Here is a 20,583-nt window from a genome sequence, read left to right as displayed (position 1 = left end):
CTCTGAAATGTTAAAGAAGCTCTCTTGATTCTCAGTTTATCTATAGGCAGAAGCACCTGAGGACCTCAGTGGTGTGCCAAGCTATTCTACTGCATGAGATGATGCAATAGCAGAAAAACAGCCCAAGGTCTGCTCAAGGGACGTTACATCCTAAGGTATGCTGAGACCACCACCATACTCGAACCCAGACAGCAAAGGAAATTTCTATCCATGAATTCTGGTTTAGCAATATGAAAAACACATTCCTGTGCTCTAAGCATGATGTTTCACCTCAGGAGGTCCCTGGCTTGGGAAGGGAATCTCCTCTTTAGCTGATTAAGGCCACAAAGAGTGGAAAAATTTTGGGTTTGCTCCTAGTCTTCCCAGTGACGATCCATGTTGACCCCCTCTTATACGCTTTGACATCTGCAGTTACTTCAGAGGCACGTGGGCATTATGTTCTTTGTGTGTCTGTTCGTATGGTCTTTCCTCTCCCAACAGCTCATTTATCAATGTGCCTGCCTCCTCTGCTGGTAAAAAGTCCAAACATCTCAGTTGACTTATTTAAACGGAGTGTGGCAATATGTCTGGGCTTGAATGGGTCATAGCCCACAAAACAAGCAGCTTAACCCACCCACACGTGGACCCACCAAAATATGAGTCGGTTTTAAGTTATTTTTGGTAATGTCAGAGCCTTACTCATTGCCTGCTTACCAGAAAACAGACTCCACCCAATGGCCCATCCTATCTGCCTTGACTATGGTACAATTTCTGCCAGCATCATTAGGACTATTTCTATCACCTCTTCAAGCAACACAGGCCTAGGTGACAAAAGCTTTCTTTCATCAGCAGATCTGTGTCCAGGCCAGGGATTTTGCCAGCATAGTGATTTTTATCTCCCATGCTGATAAGCCCATGCTTGCAGGATTTTGTAGAGCTTACCTGGCCTTACACTAACTAGCTAAGTCTCCAGTCACCTAGGAGCACCTGACGTCACTCATGCCAGGGAATTTCCTCAAGTAACTGCTGAAGCAGAGGCATTTACCATAATCTACTGCATAAACCCACAAGCTTTGAACCCACAAGCTTTGAACCCACAAGTTTGAAAATAGACCATCTGCATTCCCCAAATTGACTTAGGTAAGAGACGGTCATCGAAGTTCTTCAGACGGGTTTATGTTTAAGATTTAGATATCCAAATGGACTTTCCTGAGCATCCATTACAGCCAGTGGTGATTCAGGCAGCACAGTCACTGGGACCAGGGAGCAATTCTGCTCCTCTAACGTCTTACCAGGAAGTTTGTTTGTAGAATCATCCTCTTGGCTCCACTGATTAGACAGGTAAAACCTCAATGCAGTTGCTCAAACGTAAGTGCCATTTGAGATGTCCTTGAGTACTCAATACATCTACTCAAGGCAAGGAAATGTCACACAAGGCCAAGAGATTTGTACTTTTCTTGCCTGGCAGCTGGAAGCAGAGGGCATGCTCAGGGCAACACCAATAGGTCTTGGTGCCTTAACTGTGAGGCAAAAAATAATCGGGACTTCCACTAACAAGACAGGCACAGACACCATCACCACACTTCAATGTGAAACATACTGATTTTTTACCCATATATCCAAACACAATCAGACTTTACCTCATCGCATACGTGGAGTGCAAATATCAAAGACAGAAGGCCTGTGGAGGGGTATCTCCCATGATTCTGGAGCCAGTTTTCATAAACATATTTCATAAAAGCTGGATTATAAACCAGGATCTAGGCAAAATTGGAGAAAAAGGCTCAGTAAAATACCCTAGGAAAAAAACAATGGTAGCATTTCATCCCTAAAGGACACTGGGGTAGGGGAGTGGGGAAGAAAGGAATAATAGCTATTCCTGAGGGCAAGTGAAAGGGAAAAATAAAGTCCCTTAGTTAAGTGAATTCAAGAATATTTCCCATGTGCAATTACACATGAATTCGTCTGGATACCCCACCCACTTATGTTAATGTAAATCCTGGGTGATTCCTACTGGAACCAATGGGTATTAAATGGCACAAGTGAAAAGAAAATTAGGCATTTGACTCTCCCTGGAGTGTCCTGCTGTAACACAGGTGAGCTCTGGGGAGTTGGAGGCCTGAGCAAGACAAGCATAAGATGTCATGCCAGATTTCATAGAATCATAGAATCATTTAGGTTGGAAAAGACCCTTAAGATCATTCAGTCCAACTGTAATTTGGGTGGGAACGTAGCAGCAACTGCATCTTCTGCACAATACGCCAACCACGTCTTGTTTGGGTTTTTTAAAGATATAAATTACACTTGGTTATCTCCTGGGGAAATTATGAGGCCATCTAATGGAGACAGCACACTTAAGATCAGACCTGAGTGTACAGTAAATCCTATGACTGATGGGAGCCCTTGGTTTCAACCACCCTCCCTGAGTTAGGCAAAGGGATACTTTTCCCTCTATGCTGCATTTGTAATTAGAGTGAGAGCGTTTCAGTGCTATCTAGTTAGCTGCAGGGCTTTTCCTTTTACAAAGTCAGAGGTTAATTGCTGATATTGTATCTGTGTGTAATCACTTCTCACAGGGTGTTTTGCATTGCGCAAACTGGGAAGAAATACAAGCTTCTCATCTCCATGCTTGGGAACCTGCTGCATATCACCAGCCGTACCCTGGGCTGGTGCTACTCAACTGTGACGTGAGTTTAACAACCTGCCGTAGTGCATCTCACAAGGGTTTTGCAGAGGTTAATATGTTCCTCACAACAGGTAGGGATGAGCTAAGTGATTATTTAATACCCCCAGAGGTCCATGGTTTGAAGCACAGGGAATAAAATGATAGTGGTTAAAGGTCTCTTCTGAAGCCTGTGGCAAAACCTGGCATCCTGAATGAAGGACATGTCCTTTAATCTGTAATTTTAATGCTCTGGGGCTAACGTCATGCTTTACCAGCCCTTGAGACATTAGAAGCCTGAGCTCCTCTGAAAATCAGCCTCTCCAAAAGCTGAGAGAATGAGACTTTTATTTTGCTGGAGGGTCTGTAGAAAAGGAAACGTCTTTTACTTCTCCCTACGTACCCTGCCTTGGTTATGTCCTCCAACCATGCAGCTATAACAACAAAAGTCTTTGCACAGTGGTGAAAGGTCCAACAGGGAAATGACCATCCTACCCATGGGAAGTCCTGCCTCCAGCAGTAGGGCAAATCTATTAAACCACAGCATACTTGGACAATGAGTCAGTATGCGTGGGATGGACTCTCTTCTGACTGCTGTAGGGTGGGCATGAGGTTTGTCCATCGTCAGCCTTGTCAGAGATGTGAGGTCCCCTGACCAATTGCTTTCTACACGTCCACACTATGAATTAAAATGGGACATAGAATTGTCTAGGTTGGAAGGGACCTTTCAGATCATCGAGTCCAACCATCAACCTAACTGACAAAAACCCATTACTAAACCATAACTGGGTACTGGCAGTTATTACATCTGTGAGCTAAGAGCTTTCCCCAAAAGTCCTTGATACCATCATGAATTCTCCACTGACTTGAAAACACACAGCTTTTTTTGTTCAGAGTTCACTTAGCTCCTTATTACAAGGAACTGACCCGGGAGTGAGAAACATCCTTGGTGTTCAAGTAGTCAAATTTAAAAAAAAAAAACTCCAAATGCTCTGCAGAGCTGAAAATGTTGTTACGTCCAAACGACTGCAACGGGAGGGAACAGAGCAACTGCCACAGAGGGTGAGCACTGTTGGCCAACAGTGCGCCTTAAATCTCCCTGAGCAGTACCAGAGGAAGCAATGTAACATTCAGAACAGCGATAATGCAATGGAATAGTCACAAAAGCAGTTTCTTTCCAACCTCAGTTATTTAGTGGTTGATCTATGGCCTGGATGGCACACAGGAGCCAAACCTTTAGCTTAGCTGAGCCTTGTAAAGTGTGTGTATTTTGATTGCAGTTTTTATGAATGTCAAGGGGTTCCATGGATTCTTGCAGTCTCCCAAAGAGACAAAAGACCTACAAGTGGACTAACAGAACAAATTCACAAACCAGCATTGCTCACCTTTTCTTTTTTGACTTTGATTTTCCGTGGAACTGGAACATATGTGCTGTTAAAAGAAAAAAAAATAAGCACCACCAAGATTAATAAAAGCCCAACATATTAAATTTTTCATGTGTTTCCAAAGAAGTTATTCTTTGGAATATTTGGACTATTTGGACTATATTTGGAATTTGGACTATTCTTCCTGTGCAGTAATAAATTCAAATTATTTTAAAGTAATAAATTCAATAAGTTGTTGGAAAATGAGGCTGCAATTAAGTAATACAGCATGAAAAAACTGAGCTGCCACTGGAGCAAGTTTATAGGAAGCCAATACATTTTTAATTTTTAAAGTTAATTATTGACAGTAGGACACCAAAGATTTAGTTGACAATATACTGTAGAGTCAATATTTTGTGAAGCCCATTATTTCTAATTCTTGTATCATGACTGTTGCAGTCTTTGCACTTTGATGACAGGAAGGGCTTTCCATTTAATTTCACGGTAGAAAAACCTTTTCCCACCAGGGGGAGACTTTTCGCCTCCTAATACTTATAGCTACTGCACGATTTTCAGAGTAGGTGGTAGTAGAGTTCATAATTTCTGTGGTTCTGTGCAACTCTGGCATTCCCAGTGCAAAGCCCCTCACCGGCAAGCTATTCCCCTCCTCCACGGGGGGATGCTGAAGGCTTCCTGCACTTCCCAGCATAAAACTTCCAAGTCATATCTTATGACTGGGTCTAAATCACGAGTCATCTCTTGAAAACAAAAAAATCTGTTCTTCCCCATATCTCATGCCCAGTGCATGCTGGCATTGCACAGCTCATCACGAGTGCTGTAAGAAAAAATCTCCTTGAATTTCTTTCAAGTGATAAAATTCTGAACTGGCCTTGTAACTAGACTATATCCCAAGATATACCCTGCGTACTTTTTAGATGGGTTGTGATAAAGCACAAAACCCTTCCATTAGTTCAATCTAAATGTTTTTGCTTGATTTTTGGTAACAACAAGGTTCCTATGATTAATGTTTTATTTCTCTTTGAACAACGGATCATCAGCACTTTGAAACATTAGTGTTAAGTCTTCTCAAACCAATGGTGACCTGGCAATATCCTCAACTCCTTAGGTACTTCTGAGCATCCCTGATCTTAGATCTCTACTCTAGGCTGGATGCAGTGGAAGACGTGATGGGTGGGTTCCAGCCTGCCTGAGATGTGACATGAGATGCTAACAGGGAAAGGGACATCCACGTAGGCTTCTTAATCTGCCCTCAGCAAATCCGCCCTTGCATTTGCTTCCCACACATGACTTTGGTTAGCAAAGTTGGCAAAAGTAGGCTTTTGTGGTTATGAAGACTTAAAGGGCTTCTTTGCTGGTAAAATCTTCTCATTATTATATAAGTAAAGAGCCAGCCTTTTCTGAGAAGGTGATGGGGAGGAAACAAAAGGACCATAGTTCATGAACATCTAGCCAGGTACAGTAGAAGACCAAAGTGAACGGTATGCAATATTCAAGACAGTATTTGCAGACAGCTCTAATCCAACAGGAAACTACAGTAGCTCTTGTCAGATGACATGTTAGTCGTTTTAATCATGGGGTATTTCATTTTTCAGAAGCAATACCCAAGTCCTGCTGTCACTTGGCTGCAGAATTTCATACAACCGCACGGAAAGCATTGGCACACTTATTAAGACCAAATGGAGACCTACGCCGTTATGATCATATAAAAACCAGGCTGCATTAACAGCCAGGGAGTTAGCGACCCAGTAAATACCACACAGGAGTGGGACAAAGAGTGAAGCCTGTGATGAAGGTGGCTACAGATGGAATTCATATAATCTGGAAAACATTTTCTATGAGCCACTTGGCAGGACTCTAGTGAAGTCTGCCAGCATCACTGGCCACCTGCACAGGATACTTACTGTACCATTGACCCAAGTGGAAGACATGGACATGTTAAGGAATACAAAAATTGCTCTTTGCCAAACCAAGTGGAGATCTGTGGAGCTTTTTTCACTATGGAGATTCCTAGAAGCCTTGCAGAAGGCAAGTTAAGGCAATTAGGCTAAATACATGACTGATGAGGGCATGAAGGTTTTCAGTCACAGAAGGCTTTTCTTGGTCTTTTCTGGGACAATGCTCAGTCTTAGAGAGCCACTTTGAAATGGGACATCCATCAGTCAAATGGGACACGTCTGAGAGGATCATTCAATTATCAATTCAATCTAATATTAAGGCCATCTGCAGTTTGGCTTTTCTTTTGAACCGTAATACAGAATGCTTATCTTTTTTAACTATGAGTCCACTAAGGTAAGTATTTCTTCTCTTCTAAAATACTGAATTTCAGAAGGGTTTTATTTTTCTTTGATGCCTTCTCCCCTTTACAAGTGCAGAGTCAACAATTTCCTTATAGACTGTATCTGACATTGTATATTTAATGCATGCTCATAGGTTTATTCTGCTAGCCTAAAATTATGTTAACTGCATTGTTATGATTTGCGTGCTTATGATTTTCTGATTCTATTGCTCCAGCATATGCCAGCTTATTACTTATGCAATATTCCTGCTTTGAGTACAGCAAAAATCTTAAAATACCGATATTTCTTCCATGGGGTTAAATACTCACACACTAATTTATACCAGATGCTTACCAAGCCCATTTGTATCATCTAATTATAAATATATAATATATCCTGTAATTTATTAAGCAAGAATGTTTTTACTTTCATGTGCTCTGAGTGCCTTGTAGTCAACCAGTTATATCTTCCTGACAGGATAAGGGCTCGCTCAACTTTACCACTGCAACCTACTTGCTGCCACTTCTGAAGGTAGATACTCAACAAAAAATAGTGAATGGCTTTGCAATCTGGGCACAGAACAGTGACAGTGACGGAAACACAGACGGGTGACGATGGCAGCAACTGGCCCTCTGTGGGCTCCTCTTCCTGGTGCAGGCACAGATATGACAAAGATGCAGCAAGGGGCTTCATTCAAACACCATTGAAGGCAGTTGGGAGCTTTACACTGCTGCTGATAGGATTTGGATCCAGGCTTAAGGGCAGAGGTTCTCAATCTTTTTTATCAATACAGTTTCTAAAAGGAAAAAGAAAAAAACAAAACAAAACAAAACAAAAAAAACACAAAACCCTAAGCCTTGCAAAAAGGGTGCTATTTTTAAGCCAATTTTCTAAGTGGGCTGATTTTTCCGAGATATGTGTGTCCTGAGGATGGATTTTTTCAAGACACCTTATGACTGTGCTGGTGGCAAAAAAGGTAAAAAGAGACTAAACCAGATTTGTTACAAATTAAAAGAACCTAAATAAGAAGTGAAAATAATCTAAAATGCATTTGCAAAGAGAAAAAAAGAGAAAGAAAAGAAGAAATAAAATTCCATTTGTTGTCCCATCAAAAGGTTTTGCTTACAAATGTGAAGCAGGTCTTATCCCCAGTCAACAGGGACATATTTTTTCGAGTTTTTATCTTCTGAGACTCTGAAATTGGGAAAAAAGTTGAAATGTCTTGAAATACTTCTCTCTGGAATAAAGTAATGTGATCTGCTGTTGCTGCCAATGTGTAGCAGGGCACCACCAAGCGATCCCACTAGGCTGTGGCTTTACGTCCAGCAGATGATAACCTCACGCACAGTACAAATGTCACATATTTCATTCTCTGGATTAGGAAAAGACAGCTTATAGGAAGGGAGAGAATCTGCTAGCAGGCATCCAGAAGGAACATACATTTTGTGCACATTTCTAATTCTAGTGCTGCCATAAATGTATTAAGCAGGACATTTACTCCTGAAAGCATAAAGAAGAAAGAGAGAATGAATACTAGCCTGGCACATTACTGCCAGGTAAAACATGTTAATTTAAAGCTAGGGCATACAGGTGACACAATGGTGTCTCCTCTGCACAGCTCTCAATCACTTTCCACCAGGAAAGATGGACAGAACTCCTGACCGACCTGTCCAGGGAGGATGCTGTGGATGGGGGACTAAGTATCCCAGTCTGGTTCTGTTCTCACTGCCTCCTGTGAGCCACCTGCACATCCCTCTCTGCCTCCTTGTCCTCTTCTGCAAGCAGAATATATCTTGGAGGACCACTTGGCCACCCAAGTGTCTCAGGTGGGATAATCCAGGTTTCTAGAACCACTGCTGAATGAACAACCTGCTGAACACTTGATAGTGCAGATGGTTTTCTGATGGGTATGTCTGGGTACAAGCATGCTGGCTGCAAGCACTGTACTCCCAAGGCACTGGAGAGGAGGAAGGATGAGCAGAAACCCAAAATAAGCCACTCAACCCCAAAGCCCAGGAAGCCACTGCTCAAACTGTCTACCTCCAGCAGCAAAAAATCCCCCTTTCATTTCTCTGAGACCACTGTGTGGAGCTGCAAAGAGTTGGATCTGGATCTTCGCCTCAAAGACTGCACCATAACATCAAGCTTGTCCTAGAAAGCAAGTGTTCAGGACTGAACCCTGACCTGAGGGGTCTGTAAAGGTCCCCTAGGCCTTATCAGAAGCGGGGATTTGTGGGTGGTTTTTCTGTGGGTTTTTCTGTCCTACAGCAACATGTGGGATCTCCCACCCCTTCAGCCTGCTCCCTTGGGGCTGCCCTTACTCACAAGTTGATGGTGCCTGTGGTGAGAGCGGTGACAACCCAGCGCAGGTCCAGGGTTTTGAAGGGGATCAGGATCATGCTCACATTTTCTGCCAGCTCTTTGTAGCTCTCAGGGTAAACGAAGTGGTGAGTGGTCTTGCTCCCAACATCTGATTCATAGCCAGTGGTGGGGGCACGGTTCATTCTGCAGCCCAAAAGTAAGAAGTGAGAGAGTAAGGAAGCGGGAGAAGAATTAGGTAGATACAAACATGTGTGATTCTTCCCCAAATCATTTGCTTGAGGTGGCAGGAAAATGCTCCCATGGCTAAGGAGACTGCTGTATGCAGGCTCTTCAGACAGACTTGACAGGGTGTAGTGGTCCTCAAGCAGGATGAAATGACCATCACCAATAGTGGATAAATTAAAAGTAAATGAAAGCTCAGCTTTAGTGTGGGATTCCTTGGACTGACTGGGAGTTTCAGCCAAGCTAGTGTATCTCTGAGTACATCCCTGGGTTTCCTTTACAGTCAGCAGAAAGCTGGTCAAAGGAGCACGCGGACACATGTCCTTTAATCCTAAAGCTGAAGCCTCCAGTAGGTGAGAAAAATATTTCCCTGAAGTCCATCAGCTTGACTTCTTGCAGTTTCATTCCCCCATCTGTACAGGTGTGTTTGTATGTCTAGGGTCAAGGTAACAAACCATGTTACGTGTGATAAGAAGCAGCAAATATTCCTTATGGTCCTCCCATGAAAAGGCACCAAAGCCACAGTGACAAATCCAGGACCTGCTGCTGACACTTCGTTTACTCAAGCCTTACTTTGTAGTATGTTCTCCAACTGTGATACCTCTACTTAGGGTCACTCCACACACACGTGGTGTGCTTTAGGTAACCCTGGGGTCAGTGCATGGAGATCTGCCCAGGGCCCACCAGGGCTCTGCCAAAACCTGTTGGCCAAACGGGGCTACCTTATGTTGGGTGTATCAGGGAACAGGGAACAGAGGGGCTTCTGAACTCAGGACTGCAGAAACACCTCTAAGCATGTGTTCCCTCCTGAAAGCAAATCTGGGGACACATCGGTGATTCCCTCCCTGATGCATTAGCTCACTGCTAGCAGAGATTTGCATGTTTCTGTGGCACAGAGTAATGCAGGTTAGAGATCCCCAAAGTGGCTCTGACTGATCTTGCATGAATCCATGGTGCTGTGCCAAACCATGGAGAAACCCCCAAGCTGGGTCTGAGCAGAAAGGAGTTTCTCTGCAGCCCAGTGGAGTCTCCTACAGAGACATTAGCTCAGCTCCTCGCAGAAGTGCAGGGAGGACAAGGAAGGATGTAGCTGAGGAGATGATGAGAAGCATTGTACGTTGTCAGACAACATGTCACCCTGGTCACTAATAATGGGGGAGGTAAAATCTGTTTATCACGATTATGCCAGGCTGTGTTATTGCAATGCTCCCCCAGGTGAATTAGTTAAGTTTAACTCCCTCAAAGGGATTTATTAGCATAGGCAGACTATCCTGCCAGCCTGTGAGGACTTGTTATTGAGTTAGCCTCTTCCCTGCCAGCAACCCACATTGCACTGTGTGGAAATACTTGGTAACGCATGAGACTTACTATGTTTTATCTTGAGATTAGTCAGTCTGATGCGTAAAATATGGTGTCTTCTTTCCGTCAGGACAAAGCCAAGGGTGGCATCTTAGTTATCTTACTCACACCCTGTCCTCAGGCCTATACCTTCCCCAGCATCCGTGGTGGGGCTGCCTGCATGGCATGGCAGAAAGTGGAATTCAGACCCAGTCTAAGCAGGAAGGACTAAACAGGAATTTCCTTCAGTCATGAAAGTAGATAGGTAAAAAATAAAAGTGGGCTGGAACACAGTGTTTGAAAGGAAAGGTGTCCCCTCAGACTCCCTGGCTCTTCCCCGCTCTTGGCTGTATTGCCAGAGCACATGCAAAGGAGTATCAGGTCACCAGAGATTTTGTTTTCTGGTTTAACCCATACAGGAGTCACCTTCTCTGCACAAGTTTCCACCGTGAATCCTAAAACCTTGTGCCATTGATTCAGACCTGGCTTGAGATCCCTAAAATAGAAATCAGAGCCTGGAAGGTTCAATTTCAGATCATTGAGAGTTTCTTCCTTGACGGGGATGCATGGCTATGGGAAGGGTTAGGCCTCAAAGCAGAAAGCCGCAACTGAGTTACTCTTTAGTTACTACTCAAAAAAATAGCCTTTGAGTCTAGCAGAGCCTTTTCTGCACGAATATGGAAACGCAGGCCACACAAGATAAGGAAATCCACACAGAAACAGGGCTGTCTCCATAGCGAGGGACATGGAGTTAAGCATAAATACACCTCAGCTGCCTCCCATTTGCAACCTGCAGGATTAATGTCGAGGGCTTTTCACTTCCCTTCTTGGACCTGAAGACAAAGTTGGCTGCCTCTGCCTTTGAGGAGCTACTTTTGCCAGAGGACAAGGCATGCAGCTGAAGGAAGCAACACCTGAAATGATTTATCATGAATATTTAGATGTCATCTAAAGTCTCTACAGTGTGTCCAAGCCACATTGGAAGCCAAGTGGCCTAAAGTGGCTTAACAGTTCAAATAGTGTTGATCTTCTGCTGATTCACGCTTGACTTCAGTGCACAGCTTTCTGCTAAAGGTCATGTCATTTCTGAGAGTATAATCCCACGTGTGGTATTTTCAATAGCAATCCCTCCTTTCCAGGCCCTCTGACCTGCCCTGTGTTGCTCCTGAAATTGTGCTGTACTGGCAGCTGCGGTGTGAAAGCTGGACAAGAAGTTGGGAGATTAACCCAGTCAGCCCAGGTATCTTGGCTGCCCTCTGGGTGATTAGCTCTGCTTACCTAGTTCCTACTTGCGTTTCAGTGGGACAGAATAGCCAACCCTCATTGCCTCAAAAGGAAGAGGCGATGTGACTCTTCACAAAGTAGCTGAAGCCAACCAGTTTTCTCCTGCCCATTGCAAAGAGACTTTGGCTTTCCCACACTGCTGTTGTTTAAGAATGAACCAGTGCAAAAAAGTCAAATCTGATGCAGTCAATTAAGTGTGTAAAAGATCACTTGTGAGTACTAGCTGCAGAAATCACTTTTACTCAAAACTGCAATTTTTTTCAGCTGTATTTTTTAACACAGGCACTTATGGATAGTGCAGAACAAGCTACAGGCATCAACACCTATTCATGTTTTTTTTTTTTCCCAAGATAAAACATGAGGTCATATCTCCAAAACACACAGCTTGCAGCCCTGGAACTTGGATTCGACCAAAGTACCGGATTTCACTGGATAGCCCCTGAAATCTTGTTTGATCACTTGTCCCCAAAAATACCAGTGAATCTTAAACAACAGAGACATCTGGAGCTGAGGGGGTGCCTACTCACCTGAGAACAAAGTCATGGGAGTCAATATCTTGTCCATACTGAGACTGCCGAAGGTTCCCAGAGTTGCCCACGACGGCGCACCGTTTGCACGTGTAAGTGCCTCGCTCCTGCAGTGGATCCCCATCCCCAGGAATGATCCCAAACAATTCCTTGAGAGTAGCATTAATATTCTTCGGAGTTTTCTCTCCTTGCAATTTCTGTTAGGGAGAAAAGTCACTCCAGGTTACCAATATCGCTAACTTCTCTGTAAGCAAGACATAACTTCAAATGTCTTCTCAAAGACCATTCTTGCATCTACCTGCAGACACTGTCTTCTTCCCATTAACTTTTTAAACTTAGTTCCCCTTTTCCCTTCCTTTTCCTTGGATTCCCTCACCTCCTCAGTCTCTATCTAGCCATGGTGGAACAGATCATTCATTCTCCCTAAGGCTGACCTTAGCAGAATAATGTTCTCTGGTATCTATAAGCCTAATCCTACCTTGGGCCAGATACCTTCTGTTAGGACATGTATGAGATTTCCGTCCTAAGAAGGGCAGAAGAGTCTCAGGGAACCTGATGGAGCACAGAAATGACTGACACCTCTTCCACAAATTTTGGTATATGCCAGAAGTGGGAGTGGGAGACCTTATTGCTGCTGTTCTGGACTGTGGAGGAACCAGCTGCTGGTGCAATAGGAAATCATGGTAAAGTAGAGTTAACCCTGTGGACTGGAGATGTAAAATCACCTAAAAAATTCTCCAGGATGAAGAAAACCACCCGGACCTTGGTCATTGTGTCTGTTGCCATGGAGGGAAACTCTTTTGTAGCAGCTCTGTGGTGCATGGTGGAAACAATGGCCGGATTGGGAAGGTGTAGGCAAGGTGCAGGACAGATGATGGCCAGGCACTCCCTTTCTGGGGCTCTGCCCTCTGAGGGCTACCAAAGAGGTTGGGAGTGCTGGCAGGCTCACAAAAAGCATTGCCCACCTTCATGGTGCTGCTCGCTTGCAAGTTCACAAATGGAGAATGGCTCCTAACACAAAATCTGCCAAAAGCCTGAGCCCTTGCTCTGCCAGCCCAGGGCAAGGAGAGACAGGGAGGGAGGGAGGGAGCAGAAACACCTTTTCCCACGACTCCCAGCAATGGCCTGGGGTAATTTGGCTTTAGTTTCCCATGTGTTTCCCTTGACTGCACCAGGAACTGTAAACTTGTCCTGCTCTCTCACACACACACGAACACAAACAGATGTATTACTGTAATTTTTGTTTAAATTTCATGCTGTCTCTTTGCAGACCTATGCAAAGCACCCTTATTTGCACTGAAACGAACAGCAGGTCTGTGGAGCTCAGAGCTACACGACGACATTGGGGCCAAGAAAACTTGAAACAAAGAAGACAAAGAAATGTTACATACATAGACTTAATCTTCCTGCTAATCCTTGCTAGCCTATGTACTCATCTATGGAGTGCACAAGATGATTTGGATGCAAGGCAATTAGGATGCCCAGACCATTTTCATTATTACCACCTATGTCACTGTTCAGTGGATGAATGAATTATTTAAGTGAAAAAGGTAATCTTCTAAATTTGTGTGTGATGCTACAAACACATGTTGACATATCTAAACTCTTGCGTGTTCTTGATGAATCCAATCTAACCTGGTTTTACTCTGAATATATGGAAAGCACTGCAGACTTCAAAATAAATGGATAAGTGTCTTAGAGTGTAGTATTGTGTGTATAATGTAGAAAAAAAACCCAATCTTTTTTAAAAAAAGGGAACTTATTTTGAGTTATTTGAACATGTATGTGTATCCACCCATGTATACTCTCTTTCTGTAAAGGTGAGCTGGCTTTAACTGTCTTTAAAAAATGAAAAGGAAAACCACCAAACATGCACCAAAACATTTTTAAGAACTTCAGTTATTCTGGGAAAAAAGAAAAAAAAAAAAAACAACAAACCAAACCAAACCAAACTGAACCGAACCAAAACCAGAAACAAAACCAACCAAACAAACAAACCCCCCAAAACCTATTCTTGAACTGATTTTGCCTCAGAAAATGCAGATGAGGAGGTAATTTTCAGAAAATCCTAAGCATCCGAGACCCCTTTTTAAGTTAAATTGCCTTTTCAGCCAGAATGATAGCATCAGTAAAGGAAAGGACCTGGAGTATTGACTTCTGTTTGATGCATTAAAATGGTAAGAAACATAATCATGGACAGGCACCTCCATCGACACAGAACAGGAGTCTGCCTTCTCCTTCCGTTGTGCTGCTATCGCTCCAGAGTAACTCTGTTGAAACCAAGTTAAAACATGAGCACTAGCAAGAAAGCAGGACACCATCATCCTATGATGCCTCGGTTGCAAAGTTTCCACAGCAGAGATTATTACTTACGTTAGACAATCCCTGAATGGCCTTAAATAGGATGATGACCTTATTGCACTGGATGCTGAACATCCATACAATAAGACTTCCGTCCTTAACTCATTAAAACTGTTCCATTTTAATTTCCTGAGTGATTATCTGATTGGACTACACTTTTCAGGCCTAATCTTCAATCAGCACTGCTTGGTCTTTGACATTTCAGTAAAATAGAGGAGAGCAGGCAGGCAATGAAGCTGGTTCACTCCAAGGCAGATACAGCTTTTAAAAGCTCAGACTTAATGTGCAGCCAGCTCCTTATTGCACAATGTTTACTTGACTTCTGGAAAAAAGACCTTTTTAATAGCATTACAATTACAAGCCAATTAGAGTTCACTTTCCCACACCAAACTTTTGTCCTTTTTTTTTTATTTTGAGTAATGTTATCTTTTCTTTTTTTTTTCTTTTTTTTTTTTTAAACAAGCTCCCACCAGTCTGGCCTTTCCCATGAATCAACAAAAGCACTGGGTGAAAGTCTGTCCATGCCGTGCAAGGCAGTCATGTCAGTGCCACGTGGCTCTGCTGGGACAGCATCCTCCCTCCAAGTGCTGTAGATGTGTGCCAGGGGTATGGCTATGGGTATAGCTGCTAGAAGTGGACTTTAAATACGCTGAAATACCTGACCCCTGTGTCCTGAGTGAAGTGTCTGCTTTTCTCGGAAGTCTGTGCAAGCAACACCATGTCTAATGATGCAGCTTAACCTCTTGCCCGAGTCCAAAAAGCATCTTAACCTACCTTGTGTCCACATAGAAAATACCACTTAACACTCCAGCTCCCCTCCATAAAATATTTGCCTGGCACTTGAGAGCCGACAACCTCAGGTTGTTAAAAACTATAATTGGAAGTCCAGATTGAGAAGTTTCCTAATCATCTTCACAGGGAAGACAAAGTACATCCCAGCTTCAGAAATTCTCCATTTCACATACGGAAGTTTACTAGCTGGTTTTTCATCTTATTTAAAAAAAAAAACAAGGAGGGGAAAAAAGAAAACAGGAAAAAAGAAAACAGGAAAAATAAAACAAGAAAAAAGAACCCTCGATGTTTATGCACTTCCTTTCTTTACCCATGAATGTCTTTCCGAGGAAGAGCCTTTTGCTCCTTCTCACACCACAGTGTGCACACCTCCATTAAGGATGAGAAAGGACTTTGCTGCTTTTATAAACTTCTTGCAAGGTTTCCCTGGGGTCTCCAATACCATCATGTCACCAGCAATCACCAGAAGCAATACCCGAAACCCAGCTAAGGGGATACAAGGGGAGGATGAGAATTAAGCCAAGGCTGCTCAGAGCTAATGGCCTGGAGTGGTGAGGACACAGTTACAGTCAGGGGAAAGCTCTCCTGGTGCCTGCGCATCCCACATCCATGGACAAGTTTGTCAGCGTATTGAATACACCTTAAAAATCCCAATTTATTAGGAGGTAGAAAATATCATGCTTGACCTATAATGACTGATGTGATGTGGATGCAGATGGAGCATGGATCAAGACACAACCCAGAGGTGTGGGTCTGGTGTCAGCCACCGCAAGCCCATGGCCAGGCAGCCTATGGGGAAACTGGTGTAGCAGTACTGTTCTTTGTGGCTTTCCTAATTTTTTTTTAAACTGTTTTTAAAAGACAAAGAGGGAATAAAGCCCCATGAGAATCTCTTTTGCACAGCCACTAATTGCCTCGCTGCAGCAGTTCGGAGGCATTAATACTCATGCAGCGCTTCCAAGCTATAAGACATTGTACAAAGATTAATCCTAGCAACAGCCTGGTGGGGCAAATCCAGGTAATCTCCATTTTGCAGACTGAGGGAGAGGTTAAAAGGAAACCATCAATTTTAAAAATGCCTCCTTGGTCTGGAAAATATGGCAGTATTATTGTTATATTTAATGTCCTGCAATTACTATGCATCAAAGAGATTAAGAGGAAAAATAAAGGGGCTTTCAGGAGCTTGTGCTTTGTTTAATGATTTGTGTCTGTCAAAAAATATGCATTCTTAAATATGAATGTAATGTGCATACATTATGTAAATAACATACAATAATATGTGTATGACAAATTATATGATTTCTGACATCCATGGCTGGTGCAGGTCACCTCCGCACTACTCTAAGGAGCACAGACCCTACCTCCACCGGCTCTGTGTGCCCTCATTTCTGGCTGCAGGAGGCTTGCAGCTCAGCAGAGCGCATTGCAGTGCTTAGAGGGATCCATGAGCTCGGACCACCTTCAGATCCATCTGTCCTTGCCGTAGGAGACCCTGGAGCTGCAGCCCAGCTGGTCATACGTGGGGGCTGCCAGCAGGGATAAGAGGTAGCCCAGGGTCAGGTTGTCCTATTATGTCCAAGGCTGGTCTAAATGTCACACTTGCACCCAAGCAGTACAACACCAGGTGGGACTGAGCACATAGCAGGCACCGGGTCTAGAACCTGGAACCTGGGCTGGATTTGGTACCACTTTCTGCATCACTCTACCTTCAGAGCTGTGAGCCCTTTGTATTTTTTTCAAAGTATCACGGAGAGTGTCCCAGTTTGAAGGAAGACTTATGGTGATCAAAGTATTTGGGCAAATTTTCTACAAAGTGCATTCAAAATGCATGACTCAGGTGCCAAGTAGCTCTGCTGCCGTCTTAAAAATAAGTGCAGCTTCCATGGCTTCCCCAGCGCATGTACTGGGGATGCCCTTTTGTTCACCGTCTGGTTAGCAAATCTTTAAGCCATATATTACATTTTTCCTGCAAACATAAGGACTAAAAGCTAACATTTTCTTTCAGATACGCTAATCACACGGCCCCAAGAGCTGAGCTTTCTTCCAAAAAAAACAAAAAAGAAAGCAAACCCCTCAAATATCATAAGACTGTAGATAAAAATTGTTATAACGTGGTAGTTTATGAACAATGTGCTACAGATAAGATTGCCAGGGAACTCTGAGCCTGATTTTACTTATCAGAGCTTTAGTTCATCAACCTCAACAGGGTAATTTTGGATTTAGAACAGCAGGTTCTGATCTTGTATTTTTTATACTTTCTGACCACCAAAAACAATGCCAAAAAACACCGAGAATAAAACAAGAAAGCTATAAATAAAGGCTATGCTGTGTTTCAGCATACAGTTCTTGCCCTGTTTCCTTATATACAAGTTACTAAATTTAGTGGAAATATCCACAGCATTTGTGTCATGGAACAACAGAGAAAGAATTGCAGGCAACCCAGCTTAGGGAGGTGGGAAAGAAAATACAAACAGAAAGAAATGCATCACGTAAAATAAAGTGCCAGTTCCAAAACACTGAGACTCTCACAACCCCTGTGTGTGTGATGAGGGAAGGCAGAACGGAGAGATGTATAGGAGGGACTATAGGATGGATAGGAGGGACTATAGGATGGATAGGAGGATGTATGTCCGGAGGGACGGACAGACGGAGAGATGTATAGGTAAGGGGAAGAGAGAAGGAGGAGAGGGAGGGAGGGAAGAAGGAAGGAAGGAAGGACGGAAGGAAGGACGGAAGGAAGGGAGGAAGGAAGGGAGGGAGGAAGGAAGGGAGGGTCTTCTAACAAGCCGGTAACAGTCCAGAGTAATGCCCGGATCATTTCCGAGAGAGGAGGACTCCAATCCAACTCTAAGTCACAATAAGCACAGAGCAGCCCCCAGGGTGTACCCAGGGAGAAGAATTTAGGCCATTATTTGTTACATGACTAAAGTAACCAAGGGGAATTTATCAGCTCAGTAGATTTAAGTAAACGAAAAGCAAGTAACAGCCCTGACAACAGCCCCCTTGTTTCCATGAACACAGAAAGAGCCAGGTACATTTTCAGCTGCCTTCTCCAGAAACAGCCCTGCCCTGTGCAGCAGGATGAGCCGCTGCAGGGATGGTAACACCACCCTTCTCTTCCCTGCTCCTTCCCACTGCACAGGTGGTACCACTAACTCCAGTATGGAAAACACTAACTCCAGTATGGAAAATGCAATTTTATTCACAGCAGTGAGGATTATTTCTTTCCAAAAAGCCACATCCTACCACACTAGAAGACCTTAATTAATATATTCTGCAAATAAACCATGAAGCAGCCCAGCAGCCATGTACAGTGAAATCAAGCAAGTGAAACCACCCCATCCTTTGGCCCCAAACGTCATTTCATCTCAAATACTGGTCATTAGGCTCTGAAATCAATCCCTGTTTTCCTAGAAGTATAGGGATACTTCTAATGCTATGGGACTATTTGGATGGATAATTTTCATTCACATATCATAGAATCATAGAATAGTTTGACTTGGAAAGGCCTTTAAAGGTCATCTAGTCCAATCCCCCTGCAGTGAGCAGGGACATCTTCACCTAGATCAGGTTGCTCAGAGCCCTGTCCAACCTGACCTTGAATGTTTCCAGGGATGCGGCATCTACCACCTCTCTGGGCAACGTAAGCCAGTGTTTCATCACTCTCAGTGTAAAAAATTTCTTCCTTATATCTAGCCTAAATATTCCCTCTTTTAGTTTAAAGCCATCACCCCTTATCCTATCAGAACAGGCCCTGCTAAAAAGTTTGTCCCCATCTTTCCTATAAGCTCCCTGTAAGTACTAGAAGGCTGCAAAAGGGTCTCCCTGGAGCATTCTCTTCTCCAAGCTGAACAACCCCAATTCTCTCAGCCTGTCCTCATAGTTGAGGTGTTGCATCCCTCTGATCATCTCTGTGTACCTCCTCTGGATCCGTTCCACCAGGTCCATGTCTTTCCTGTGCTGAGGGCTCCAGAACTGGACACAATACTCCAGGTGGGACCTCATGAGAGCAGAGTAGAGGGGCAGAATCACCTCCCTCAACCTGCTGGCCATGCTTCTTGTGATGCAGCCCAGGACACAGTTGGCCTTGTGGGCTGCAAGCTCACATTGCCAGTTTATAGAATCATAGGGTTGGAAGGGACCTCTGGAGATCACGTAGTCCAAGAGCCCTGCCAGAGCAGGGTCACCTACAGCACGTTGCAGAGGAATGCATTCAGGTGGGTTTTGAATGTCTCCAGAGTTGGAGACTCCACCACCTCTCTGGGCAGCCTGTTCCAGTGCTCTGCCACCCTCAAAGGAAAGAAGTTCCTCCTCATGTTTAGGTGGAACTTCCTATGCTCAAGTTAGTGCCCATTACCTCTTGTCCTGTCCCCGGACACCACTGAAAAGAGCCTGGCCCCATTCTCCTGACACCCACCCTTTAAGCATTTATAAGTGTTAATAAGATCCCCTCTCAGCAGTCTTTTTTCCAGACTGAAGAGACCCAGATCCCTCAGTCTTTCTTCATAAGAGAGGTGTTCCGGTCCCCTAATGGTCTTGGTAGCTCTCTGCTGCACCCTCTCCAGCAGTTCCCTGTCCTTCTTGAACCGGGGAGCCCAGAACTGGACACAGCACTCCAGGTGCGGCCTCACCAAGGCAGAGTAGAGGGGGAGGATGACCTCCCTCCACCTGCTGGCCACACTCTTCTTGATGCACCCCAGGAGGCCATTGGCCTTCTTGGCCACGAGGGCACATCTCTGCTTCATGGTCATCCTGCTGTCCACCAGGACTCCCAGGTCTCTTTCAGCTGAGCTGCTCTCCAGCAGGTCAGCCCCCAACCTGTACTGGTGCATGGGGTTATTCCTCCCCAGGTGCAGCACTCTACACTTGCCCTTATTGAATTTCATAAGGTTCCTCTTTGCCCAACTCTCCAGCCTGTCCAGGTCTCTCTGGATGGCGGCACAGCCTTCCGGTGTGTCAGCCGCCCCCCCCAGCTTTGTGTCATCAGCAAACTTGCTGAGGGTGCACTCTGTCCCCTCATCCAGGTCATTGATGAATATATTGAAGAGGGCTGGACCCAGTACTGACCCCCGGGGAACACCACTCGTCACTGACCTCCAACTAGACTCTGTGCCCCTAATCACTACCCTCTGAGCTCTGTCTTTCAACCAGTTTTCTATCCACCCCACTGTCCGTTCATCAAGCCCACTCTTCCTAAGCTTTCCTATGAGGATGCTGTGGGAGTCCATGTTGAACGCCTTGCTTAAGTCAAGGTAGACCACTTGACTTATGTCCAGCTTTTCACCCACCAGTACCCCCAGGTCCTTCTTGGCAAGGCTGCTCGCGATCCCTTCATCCTCCAGCCTGTATTGGTACTGGCGGTTGCCCAGACCCATGTGCAGGACCCAGCACTTGGCCTTGTTGAATCTCATGAGGTTCACATGGACCCACTTCTT

General features: G+C 44.3%; 1 protein-coding gene across 10 annotated transcripts in view; it reads right to left on the bottom strand.

Moving 5' to 3' along the window:
• Window positions 1-20,583, bottom strand: part of ST3GAL1 (ST3 beta-galactoside alpha-2,3-sialyltransferase 1) — an 85,858-nt gene that overhangs the window by 3,337 nt on the left and 61,938 nt on the right. For 9 of the 10 annotated variants that reach the window (XM_054193509.1, XM_054193508.1, XM_054193511.1 and 6 more), the window contains 4 exons: window positions 11,996-12,192; window positions 8,628-8,807; window positions 4,027-4,072; window positions 1,620-1,739 (listed from right to left, as the gene is read on the bottom strand). In XM_054193509.1, the coding sequence (XP_054049484.1) occupies window positions 1,620-1,739; window positions 4,027-4,072; window positions 8,628-8,807; window positions 11,996-12,192 (543 nt within the window). The remainder of the gene's footprint in view (window positions 1-1,619; window positions 1,740-4,026; window positions 4,073-8,627; window positions 8,808-11,995; window positions 12,193-20,583) is intronic. The other variant, XM_054193518.1, reaches the window with a different exon arrangement.

The sequence above is a fragment of the Rissa tridactyla genome, chromosome 2 (genome assembly GCF_028500815.1).
Source record: "Rissa tridactyla isolate bRisTri1 chromosome 2, bRisTri1.patW.cur.20221130, whole genome shotgun sequence".
Lineage (NCBI taxonomy): Eukaryota > Metazoa > Chordata > Aves > Charadriiformes > Laridae > Rissa > Rissa tridactyla.
This window is presented reverse-complemented; position numbering and strand designations above follow the sequence as displayed.